This window comes from Abramis brama (assembly GCF_963993115.1).
Source record: "Abramis brama genome assembly, chromosome: 6".
In the NCBI taxonomy this organism is placed as follows: domain Eukaryota; kingdom Metazoa; phylum Chordata; class Actinopteri; order Cypriniformes; family Leuciscidae; genus Abramis; species Abramis brama.
The window spans coordinates 5,234,811-5,246,597 of NC_139968.1; the positions used below are offsets into that span (position 1 = coordinate 5,234,811).

The 11,787-nt window shown below is 38.8% G+C and overlaps 2 protein-coding genes across 3 annotated transcripts in view; both read right to left on the reverse strand.

Moving 5' to 3' along the window:
* lmcd1 (LIM and cysteine-rich domains 1) overlaps window positions 1-141 on the reverse strand; it is a 41,964-nt gene extending 41,823 nt beyond the window's left edge. Inside the window, exon 1 of the mRNA XM_084116801.1 lies at window positions 60-141. Within this exon, the coding sequence (XP_083972927.1) occupies window positions 60-80 (21 nt within the window). The 5' untranslated portion in view covers window positions 81-141. The remainder of the gene's footprint in view (window positions 1-59) is intronic.
* Window positions 142-1,174: 1,033 nt separating this feature from the next.
* On the reverse strand, window positions 1,175-10,504 carry gmppb (GDP-mannose pyrophosphorylase B). Of its 2 annotated transcripts, none has more exons than XM_084117315.1 (10): window positions 10,301-10,504; window positions 9,573-9,762; window positions 9,409-9,489; window positions 9,275-9,323; window positions 9,053-9,195; window positions 7,599-7,757; window positions 5,451-5,529; window positions 4,716-4,843; window positions 3,753-3,935; window positions 1,175-1,932 (listed from the first exon to the last, which is right to left on the reverse strand). In XM_084117315.1, the coding sequence occupies exons 2-10, from the start codon at window positions 9,699-9,701 to the stop codon at window positions 1,801-1,803; spliced, it is 1,083 nt and encodes a 360-aa protein (XP_083973441.1). In that variant the 5' UTR covers window positions 9,702-9,762; window positions 10,301-10,504; the 3' UTR covers window positions 1,175-1,800. The 2 variants fall into 2 exon arrangements, with proteins under 2 accessions (XP_083973441.1, XP_083973442.1); XM_084117316.1 differs by having other exon boundaries at window positions 10,380-10,485.
* Between the last annotated feature and the right edge of the window lie 1,283 nt (window positions 10,505-11,787).

Here is an 11,787-nt window from a genome sequence, read left to right on the forward strand (position 1 = left end):
GTATCTCAGTACTCAACTAGAGTTCCTATAATGTCAAATGCAATAGATTATTAACTTGCCTCCTGGTCACTCGCGCACATGTCCGTTCAGTGTCAGGAAGATGGACTTCATCGCCTGGCGTTCTTCTGTCAGTGTGTGTGTGTGTGTGTGCGTGCTTCAGATTTATTTCAGACGCTTAAACTACTAGAAATGCCTCGTGCAGGAATGATACATCATGATTAACACTCAAAATACTGAGATTTACTCCAAATACTGCATTTAATTGTAGAAGCAGCCAAAAAGGCAAATGCCTCAATCTGAAAACAAGTTTCAGGGAATCTATTTAAAAGAATGAGCACTTTGAGAACTTTTTGTGAACTTTGATGTGCACACATGTTAAATGTTATTTTTTAAAAACTGTATTACTACTGTATAATACTGGTGTCCTATTTCCTTAGATACTTTTCCTATTCAGCAACAAAACATCATGTTCCTAACATCATAAGAAGAATGGAGTCTACACTAATAATAGTCTCTCTGTTTATCCGAGGTTTTCGGCCGGATCCGGGCCGTATCCAGATCTGATGAAGGACCTGCGCCTGGACATGACGACAACGCAGTCCTGAAGTGTCCACTAGTCTCTCCCCTGTGAAGGCCTGCCTCCCTTTACCTCTCTACAGATAAAGCGTTGTCAGAATGATTACGGTTCGCTTGGCTACGCGGACGCAATAAATAATTCTGTATTAGAAATTTTTAAGACCAGACAAGTAGTTTGTTTGTCAGGTTGTAAAGAAAGACTACACGCCTGTCGCCTGCGCACAGATATATATTCAAAAGCGCATACCTATAGACTGAACACGTAATACGCATGTGCACGCCGTCAGCATTCTCACAGGTTTGCGTTTTTGAGGTTTGCACAGAGAGAACCTTTTCTCAAAATTTTACAAGGCTTGGACCCTATTTCAGGGTTTCAACTGAACGCTTTACTGATTTCAACATGATTTTTAATGCCCTTCATGTTGCTAGGACATTCAAGACATCTCCATATGGTTTATCTACATCTCATGTGCATGAATCACTGCCGTCTTATTTCCGTTTACATTCCCAAAAGCTGCAGCAACTACAAACATTTAAAAGTTAAAAGGGTTTAAACTGCTTTCAAGTAAAAACAACTCAAAAGAAAACGCCAAAAAGATGTTTCATGGGTTTATATATTTGTTTTTTTGATATAAAAGACATCAAAAATCTTAATCAGTGTACAGAGACATGACTTCACGAGTCTGTTTCATCTTTGTTCATCTGCACAGCAAGTATCCATCACATTTCTGCGTGACCTTGAGTGATGAATAAAATGTGGTTTGCATAATTTAGTGCATACTACAGGTGTGAAAGCCTTCACAGTCATCAGCCACTGCGTTATCTGACACACACACAAACATACATTCTTTCTACAGGCACAGAGTTTTATCCAGAAAGCAATACATGGCTCCCTTTATAAAAAAAACTAAACAAAAACAAAAAACAATGAAAATGATTATTAACATAATTACTAGACAGCCTAATGGCATCTCAAAATCAACAAGATGAACCAAAGGAAGGGGAGTCCTGGTCTTATTGTCAGTAACTCAGAGGGAGATATAACAGCAGCGCTTCACGGGTCATTAATGTGTGACGTTGGAGAACATCTACTATAGATGAGTTTACCTGCAGAAACAGCAACTGCACACTTCAGATATCCAGATACAATCAACACGTGCTCCTTCTCAGCCTGAACCTCACACACACACACTCGGGCACTTCGTGAGGGGTGTGAAAGGTGTTTCACATGATGATTCGCGGTTCGGGAACAGAGTCTGTGATGGATTTATGAGGCAGAACATTGGCACCGTTGATGTAGAGTTCATCGTTCACGATCACATCCTCGCCCAGAACTGTGACGTTCTCCATCCGCACCTGACCAACACAAGCACAGAACATCACACAAATCACACACAAAATCTACTTACTGTACAACAGAGTATGAAAAACAAGAGTAGGGTTCAAAACATCTCAGTAATAACCACCCATTCCCATGTTTGTGTTATAATACATTTATTTGATCCTTAAAAGTATTGCTTATAGACTATGTATTGTCTTTACTTGTTTCCCTCATTCTTCTTTCCCATTACATAATTCACAGTGTTTTCTGAGATGAGTGGTGATTATTGGCCAGAGGAGGAGAACTGAGCGACTGATCCTGGTTTCTCCCGAGGGTTTTCCTCTATTCTGTCACTGATGAGTTTGAGTCACTCTGGCTTTGCTTAGTCGGGGACAATACAGAAAAGAAAACAGAAAAGCTTTAAAAGCTGCTAAATCTGCTTATTTTTCAACCCTATTAGAAGAAAATAAACAAAACCCTTGGTATTTATTTGAAACAGTGGCTAAACTAATGAAAAAGAAAGCTCCAAGCCCAGAGGTTTCCAAGCAACACAGCAGTAATGACTTTATGAACTTCTTTACTTATAAGATTGATAATATCAGGGAGAAAATTATAACTATGCAACTGTCTACTACAGTATTGCATCAGGCAGTGCATTGTAGTCTCCCTGAGGAAAAATTTGATTAATTTATTGCTATAGGAGAGGAAGAATTTACTAAACTTGTTAAATCGTCTAAATCGACAACATGTATGTTAGACCCAATACCGACTAAGCTACTGAAAGAGATGCTTCCAGAGGTCATAGATCCTCTTCTTAATATCATTAATTCATCTTTGTCTCTAGGATACGTACCAAAAACCTTTAAGCTGGCTATGATTAAACCGCTTGTTAAAAAAACGCAACTTGATCCTACAGAATTAGTCAATTACAGGCCGATCTCGAATCTACCCTTTCTGTCAAAGATACTAGAAAAGCCGGTATCTCCACAACTATGTTCCTTTCTAGAAAGAAATGATATTTTGGTTCCTGCCACTGTCACCTTTTTCCACCTTTGTTGCCATCAATATGCGTTTGGGTAAAATTAACATTTTTGTTTTATTCTATAAACTACTGACAACATTTCTCCCAAATTCCAAATAAAAATCTTGTCATTTCGAGCATTTATTTGCAGAAACTGGTCAAAATAACAAAAAAGATGCAGTGTTGTCAGATCTCGAATTATGGAAAGAAAATAAGTTCAATAATACCAGTGTTTTAACTTAGGAAGAGTTAAGCAATCTAGGAAGCTGAGATGTAGAGAGTTCAGAAATCAATATTTGGTGGAATAACCCTGATCTTCAATCACAGCTTTCATGCGTCTCAGCTTGCTCTTTCACACTGATGTTGGGTGACTTTATGCCACTCCTTACATTAGTAAACATTAGTATTGTGTTGTTTAAAAATGAATATGAACTTATTTTCTTTCCATTATTTGAGGTATAATGGATGGCAATTGATGGCACAACCAAACTGAATAAATGACTTGTCTTTTTAGAGCTTCTTTACAGAATAATGCAATTCTCTTCGCATCACTGAATCATTATTTTCCTGTTATCACTGTAAAGCTGCTTTGAAATGATCTGTATTGTATAAAGTATAGAGATTAAGCTGACTTGAATTTCTTTTTTTCTTTTGTGCTTTGAATTAAAGTCTTTAATATTGTTATTCATCTTGGATTTTGCTCGGTTCTTGACTTAAAATTCTTTATTTTAATTTAAAATTCTATTATAAAGGATTCCTTTGAAATTGCTGTGGAGAAAATCAATGGTTGAATCAAACCACTTGTTGGCTCTCTTGCTGTAAGAGTGAACTCACCCACTGTCCCACCGACGAGCTCCAGCCCACTATGCTGGACTCCAGCCAGGAGTGTGAGCGTATGTGCGCCCCCTTCAGAACCGTACAGCGCTTCACTCGCACCCCGTCCTCCAGAACCACCCCAGCGCCGATCGTCACGTTAGGCCCGATGGTGCAGTTGTCCCCGATCACAGCCGTCGGGTCCTGGGTGGAGGGTAATGGCATATATGTTTAGTACATGCACCATGTTCTGCTTCCAGTGCTTCTCCTGTCTGGAAGAGCTTGATGAGCTGTTCAGGTGTGTGTAGCTGAGCTGGACTCTGCAGGAGCCGGACTGGACACCCCTGCCTAGCAATATACTTCAAAGAATAGTTCACTTCAAAATGAAAATTCTTTGTTTATTGCGGCTTTAAACGTCCATCTTTTAAAGTGAGCAAAAATCTGAGCAACTGAAGGCAGAGACAACTATCCCTAAACTGCCCTCTTTCTTTAGTCATGTTGTTAGTTCATTGGACATATTGTGTGTAGTTATGGATGACACTGTGACCATATTTCCTGAAAACTCAGACTGAACTGTTTACCAGAATAGATGTCCCCATACTAACAAAAAGAGCTTTTTTAAAGAGCTTATATATTTTCTTATATTTTGTGTGAGCATCCCATAACCTTTCCATTCTTTTTGAAAGTCTCACAAGCCTAACACTGTTATTATGTTACTGTTGCCCGAGTTTATTCTTGATTTAATGTTAATAAAACATAATTTTGACAAACAGTTAAGTAGATTTATGTCTCTCCTCATTAAAGAAGCTCTGTTTGGTGAGAATATTTGCCAGGGTGTGTTATGAATATGGATGTCAAGTGAACTGACTTGAGCTATAAAATATTACAAGTGTGTAAAGTGAGATTATTTTGTGGACACAGACTACATAATTAATATGAACATGTCAGACTGAAGGAGCAGTAAACTCCAGTGATTTGTCGCACCACGAGGACGTTCCCGAGGAAGCCCGGGCCCGTGCGCAGCCTCTCGGGCGCCTGCTGCCGGACCGACTGCAGGAACATGCACATGCCTGTCAGGAAGTCTTTGGGCTGGCCGATGTCCATCCAGAAACCTGGAACACAGACGGTTAGCTTAGTTAGCAACAAAACCGTTCTGGCGCCACCTTGGCTCTCCACTTCTTCTCCTGTTTTTGTTTGTTTGTTTGTTCTGTGTTTAGTCATTCTTTTCCGATCAGTTCTTCCAAAGACAAACTATTGAACATTAGCCAACATTATTTTTAGAGACAATATGTTTCTGGTTTTTGATTATTCCAACATTTTGTTGGACATTCTAGTGGTGGTGCTGAGGTGCAAATCATATCAACCAGATGACCTTCATTTTCCAGCAGGATTTGCACCTGCTCACACTGCCAAAAGAACCAAAACCTGCTTCAATGACCATGGTATCACTGTGTAATTACTGTGTGATTTCATGTAATATTCTAATTTTTTGAAATCCTGTTTTCGTGGGTTTTATGAGCTGGAAGCCCAAATTATGTACAAATAAACAACTAAATACTTGAAAAAGTTGTGGGCCCTGAATCTATAATCTATGGAAGTTTAACATTTTGAATGGAATTATGCAAATAAATAAACTTTTCCATGATATTCTAATTTTTTGGAAAGGGTCTGTATATGCTTTATGAATGGCTCTAATTAAGCGTGTGTGTGATCCTTTACCTTGCAGCTCCATGGCGTACAGTTGTCCCTCCTCTGCCATGACTGGAAATATCTCCTTCTCAATGGACGTGGGTCGCAACTGAAGAACAAAATACAGGAAAATGTTGGAAACTTCAGCAATAAATTAAAACAAGTTTTTATTGAAGTATACAGAAAATAATCCTATTCCCTGAAATCACTGCAGAAAATGCTTTTCTTACTTAGTATTTTTGTCTGGTTTCCAGTTCAAATATCAAAAAACTCTTAAATCAAGATGCATTTACTAGATAAATAAAATTAGATAAGATATTATGTCGTTTTCCGGGGGAATTAATCAGAATTAAGTGAGCTTGCTTAAAACAAGCAAAATGATCTGTCCATGGGCTAAGAAAAATAATCTTAATTCAAACAGAAACACTGTCTGAGCTAGATGATGAACTGGAGAAGTGTGAAATGTTCACGATTTCTCATTGGTCAACAATGGCTTATAGTCACACGTCTTAACAGGAATAGAGGAAAATAACAGGATTGCCAACTGTGGTTCCCAAGTAAATCAATCAGCCCTATTCAAGGTTGAGGATCAGCAATTCATTTTTAATTTAATCTCAAAATTATTAATTAGTCAAATACTTAATATTTCTAGAATATATATTTAATCCGTACTAGATGCACTTTTAGAGCCTTTTTCCTGTATGTCAAGACTGCAAGCTGGTTAGCTAGGTGCCTAATTACATTTACAAAAATCATTTCTTGCAAAGATTTGATATTTGAACTTCGACAACATTTTTGATAAAAAACGCTGGTCTACATTATTGCGCTTGTGTCCTGCGATGGACTTCAGGGTGTTTCCCTGCCAATAGTTCGCTGGGAAAAGCTCCAGCATCCCGCCTACAGATCCCACGGAGGACAGGCGCTTTGAGAATGGATGGATGGATTTACAGAATAAAGAATAAAGAAAGTTATGTGCTGGGGACAGCACTTCTCCTTCACATCCAACAGCACAAGTGCTTGCTCACCGCACACAGCAACAGACCCACAGTTAAAAGCTAGTGTGTTACTGCCGTGTTCCTTCAGCTCGAACAGCAGGACATGGGGCTAGCGATGGCTATGGGCTCATTTCCCAGGGAATGCATGAACTGATAAAAACAGTTACCTTGAATGCGGTGTGTGTCGTTTTTGGATAAATGATTCTTCCAAATACATTAATGTAAATACTGTAAATCAGATGAGCTCTTCATTGCTGGAGAGAGCCGAGGATTACATCTGAACTCCTAGCTTTGTTTAACGCACCTTTAAATCACTACATTTAATAGCTTACTACAATGTTCAACTAGTTATGAATTGATTTTCCTGATATTAAACCCTGAAATTATAGAGCACATCACACAAAACATGTCACATTACACCCTAATATTTTTAAATACATGTATTGACAAACAATCTTGTTGATATTGTCAATAACTACATGATATTTTGCTGATGTTTCTTGGCTGGTTTAGGCTTTCCATGTTCTTCATATTCAGTTCAGAAGTTAACTTTTCCTTTAAGGGGTGATGTTTGCCCCTTAAATTGATTTCCAGTGGCATTTTTCTCTTTATATGGGTAATTTTTTCTAACCTTATTAAATGTCTCATCTTTTATATCAAATTCTTACAGTTAATCAGTAAATTAGGGCAATTGTGAAATCAGTATCAACAAAACCCAGAAGAGGCAGAAAAGCTGCATCTGAAGTGGCATTTAGAGAGATTAACGCAAATTCACCCCATTCTTTTTCTAAATGCATATTATTGATCTTATTTTGAATAATTCATCCATGTATGCGTTTCATTTTAAACCTTTTTTTGACCTTGCAATTTTTTATAATGATCATAACTCGATCTTCGATCAAGAAAAGTATTTTACTATAGTTAAATGCTTTCATGTCATGTTTAGAGCCTTTACTCAGTCCTTACTCAGAGACTTTTGTGCACATTATAAATGAAAGGCAGTACAATGAGTTGGTAATGAAACTGTCGCAACAATGCGAAATAATGTAGTTTACAGTACTAAAAATATGCTTCATTTACTACGCAGTATGTACATATACTGATCACAGTTTTTACTAATAAAACCTAAATGTTTTTGGAAAGCCCATTTAAACTGATGCTGGTGCGGTGAGTCGGTCCTGACCTGGATCCTCCTCAGCATGGCAGGGCTGAAGATGTACATCCCAGCGTTGATCTTGTTGGAGACAAACACTTGCGGTTTCTCAACGAAGCGATGTATTCGCCCAGAGTCCCCTTCATAAACAACCACGCCATACTTAGACGGTTCCTCCACTTTCGTCACCTGAAACATCAGCCAGATGTTAATGTGGGTGAGCGACAGAGAGTCAGGTGAGAAATGTCCTTTATACTCCAGATATAAGATCTAAAACACTATCTATAAAATCTACAACACGTTAGGATCTAAAAATGTACTTGTTCATTGAAAGAATCTCTGAAACTTCTCATACAGGTTTAAGTCATATTCAGATCTCTGGCAGTGAGACCACGGGCCCTGTTTTAAGGATCTAAGCACATGGTCTAAAGCGCACAGTGTCTGCATCCACTTCTGCTAGTTTAACGACGGGACAAATGGTCGGCGCTCCCGGTGCATGGTCTAAAATTGTTCTCTTATTCTCTTAATGAGTAATGGGTGTGTTTTGGGCGTAACGTGGAATAAACCAATCAGAGTGTCATCTCACATTCCCTTTAAAAGCCAGTTGCGCTCGGCGGATTCGCTATTTACATGACGGAATTTTTACATTGTGATCCTTTCATTTTTAATATTTGGTAATATGTGTAATAAGTAAGGGTTAATGCCCGACGAGGTGTCCATTATCAGGTTTTAATGGACGACCGCGAGGCGTGAACCGTCCGACGCGCAGCGGAGTCCATTAAAACCTGATAATGGACACCTCGAAGGGCATTAACCCGCTTATACCATGGTCACTTGCCAAATAACACATTTTTAAAACATTAGTTTCTATTTTAATTAGTTTTACAATCGAAATCTAAAGTTACAAGTTACAAACAATAACTTGGTTTCCTTGGTTACGCCTGACGGTTTATTTAGGTGTACATTATCACTTTTTAACGGACACCCTGCAGCCAATCAGAATCGAGTATTCACCCAGACCATGGTATAAGAGTGAATGTGTGTGTAATAAGCAGAGTGTGTGTGTGTGTGTGTAATAAGCAGAGTGTGTGTGTGTAATAAGCAGATTGTGTGTGTGTTATAAGCAGAGTGTGTGTGTAATAAGCAGAGTGTAAGTGCGTTGTGGAGCCACCTATAGCCTCATATTACTAAAAGCGTGTTCAAATAAGAAAAAAAAATATTGCGCCATTGACTTTAGAGCAGGTTTCAGTTGGTCAACGGCTCAGTCTATATCAGCTCCAACAATGCGCCTGAACACACTCGTTTTCAGACCAGCAGCCCATGGACGCACAAATTGGTGCAAATTTGCTATTTAAACAACGTAAGACGTTAAAATGATAACTGCGTCGGGCTGAAACTAGAAGAAAACACGTTGCGCCGGGTGTATGATCGGGCCTCATGTTTTACACAACATTTGAGGTTTGCAAATTAAATCGATTCCTTACAACAATCGTGCCCTCTCTGCCACGCTGTTGGTGGAACTTCAGCATGTCCTCGAAGGGGAAATCACAGATGACGTCGCTGTTGAGAACGAAGAAAGGCTCCTCGCTGTCGGTCAGCAGCTCTCGAGCCAAAGCCAGAGGACCAGCTGAAAGCACACACACAGAGACACAGGGTCACGGCGGCTGAGGACTGCGCCGTACAGCGATGAGAAGAGGTTCACCTACCAGTGCCCAGAGGTTCCTTTTCATGTGAAAGCGAGATTTTTATTCCAAGCTGTCAAAATCACAAATGAGATTGTGTTACTTTGATATTCTCCACATGTGACCGGCTATCATAAACACGAATGTTCATCAAATACCCTTTGCTCCTGAGCTCTCATCTCTCGCTCCAATAGATCAGACATGTAGCTCACAGCCAGAATGACATGACGGACTCCGGCCTGAACACAAACACACCAGCAATCAACATCATATGAATGTAACGCTTCAGAGAAGGCTCAGTCCGCCTGTATGGAGGCTGTACCTTGACTAGCGCCTCCACCTGATGGAGCAGGATGGGTTTGTTGCAGAACTCCACCAGTGGTTTGGGCACGGTGAGCGTGAGCGGGCGTAACCTTGTGCCGTAGCCGCCGACGAGAATCAGGGCTTTCATTATGGGTCAGCAGAACAGCGATCAGTCCAGGCAGACAGGAGCAATCATGTGGGAACAATACCTGAGAAACACAGACATCAGGAACTATCAGCTCTGACAGGTCCTCATTATATCAATATTTATAAAGGAACCAGGACACTAGTGTTCACTGAAAGTATTTGACACCTGTATGAACACAACACAACACACCCACGTGACGCAGCACACCTGTAATACCTGAATATCATCTATCTTACACTACAAAGAGCTTGCCAACCAGTCAGGCCAGGACACACCAAGTCATTCTTTATTATTAATATTTCCACAGTTTTTAATAATAGTAAAGTCTGCTTTTTAACAGTACAGAAAGAGTTCGCATGTATGATGTTCAATTTTGTGCTGTTTTTGTGCTTAGCCACCGCAACTCATTCATTTCAATGTTGATGATAATATTTGTCTGAAAAACGAATTTCTAAGCATTTAATATTTACCTATTTAAAAAAAATCATAACATATAAATAATACAATTTAACAAATTAGTAATACTATTACTATTATTATTATTACTACACAGTAAAACTGTACAGCTCACGTTTCATTAGATTGAATGATAAACTCACCCAAATAAACGATTCACCTTGCTGCTCTTACTTGACGATTAGGCTCAGTACATCAACAAAACATGTATTTTAAACTCACTTCCACAAATAAACTCTATTCATCTGTAGTGGTGCGTCTATCTGACAGGTTTACGGCTCTATAATGTTCTGTGATGAAGTGAGTTGAGTTCCGTACAGTCAGTGATGACGAGGCAGCGTGAGGGCGGGGCCAGAGCTGGAACTACGGCGTGACGTCACGGGTCAATGGACCGTACCAGTTACTGCGAGGGAATCTCTGGACTTTTTCCGTTTTGTACGGTAGACTTTACGACGTACCAACATAATTGAAATCATTGAAGAGTATTTCGAACTCATTTATTTTATGACAGAATACGTTATAAAGGTAATTATAAACAAAATAATGGATTAACAGCTTAAATTGGCTGTAGTATCACCCATTGAAATGACACACGCGGCCTCATGGACCAATCATTTCATAACAACGTGGCGCATAAGTGAATAAGAGCCAGAAGAAAAATAATAACATTTATATAAAATTTGTTTGGGATATATATATATATACACACACACACACACATATAAATTACACGCTCCATATTTTAAATCCTGTAAAGATTTCCAGACTTTTGTGAGTAGGGCACAGTGATGCCCTAATTTAATCATGTATTCAAATGTAATCATAGTAATTTAATTATATCTGACGGCGGGTTTTTTTATCACTGAAAACTTTTTCTTTTGGTCGATGTTGCATCTACGCCACTAGGTGTCATTGCAACACAGACACAATACTAAAATAAATAATCTTAACCAGAGAAATTGTTAAATATTATATATTGCACCATTAGGTATTTGTTTTTATGCGTGTCTTTATGTTTAATTTGGCATGTGATGTTTCAGTGGGCAACCTACAAAACTGAAACTATGACACACAAGTAAAAATTTTGACATACAGAAATGATGGCATAAAAAGTCATAATTATGGCATTAAAGTTTTGACATGTTAAATTATAATTATGACATATTAAGTCGAACTTATGGCATTCATAGTCTAAATTATGAGATTTGAAGCAATAAAAAAAGTGTTCCAAAGTGTGTTATAATCTATGGCCGACTGCACATATGCCATTCGTTCAAAACAACATAAAATGGTTTCTTGTTTGGACACAGCACTGCGATGGACATGTATGGAAATGTACCAAAAGATGGCGTATCTTGGTAGAGGATTTTGAACCCACAGAAACACTGAAGGGATGATTTAAAGTCCCACACTGGGATATACATTTTTGAGAGATGTGGAAATGGTATTAATATGTTCATTACTCAAGCCAAATAACAAGCATTTTTAAAGAGTGATAAACAGTTACAGGAGAATAAGGCAGCCTTATGGCAGTTTCAGTGGGAAGCGGAGAACAGGTTTGTGACCGGTGATCTACAGTACAGCATTACAGATGTCCTGCTCAGGATTGAAGTCAAGTCAAGTCACTTTT

Excerpts from the sequence above, each read along its gene's own strand:
- gmppb (XM_084117315.1), bottom strand. The coding sequence starts at position 9,701 with ATGAAAGCCCTGATTCTCGTCGGCGGCTACGGCACAAGGTTACGCCCG. Across the intron at positions 7,758-9,052 it reads GCAGAGAGGGCACGATTGTT|GTGACGAAAGTGGAGGAACC; the intron begins GTAAGGAATCGA and ends CTGATGTTTCAG. Across the intron at positions 3,936-4,715 it reads TCCTCGGGAACGTCCTCGTG|GACCCGACGGCTGTGATCGG; the intron begins GTGCGACAAATC and ends CCCTCCACCCAG.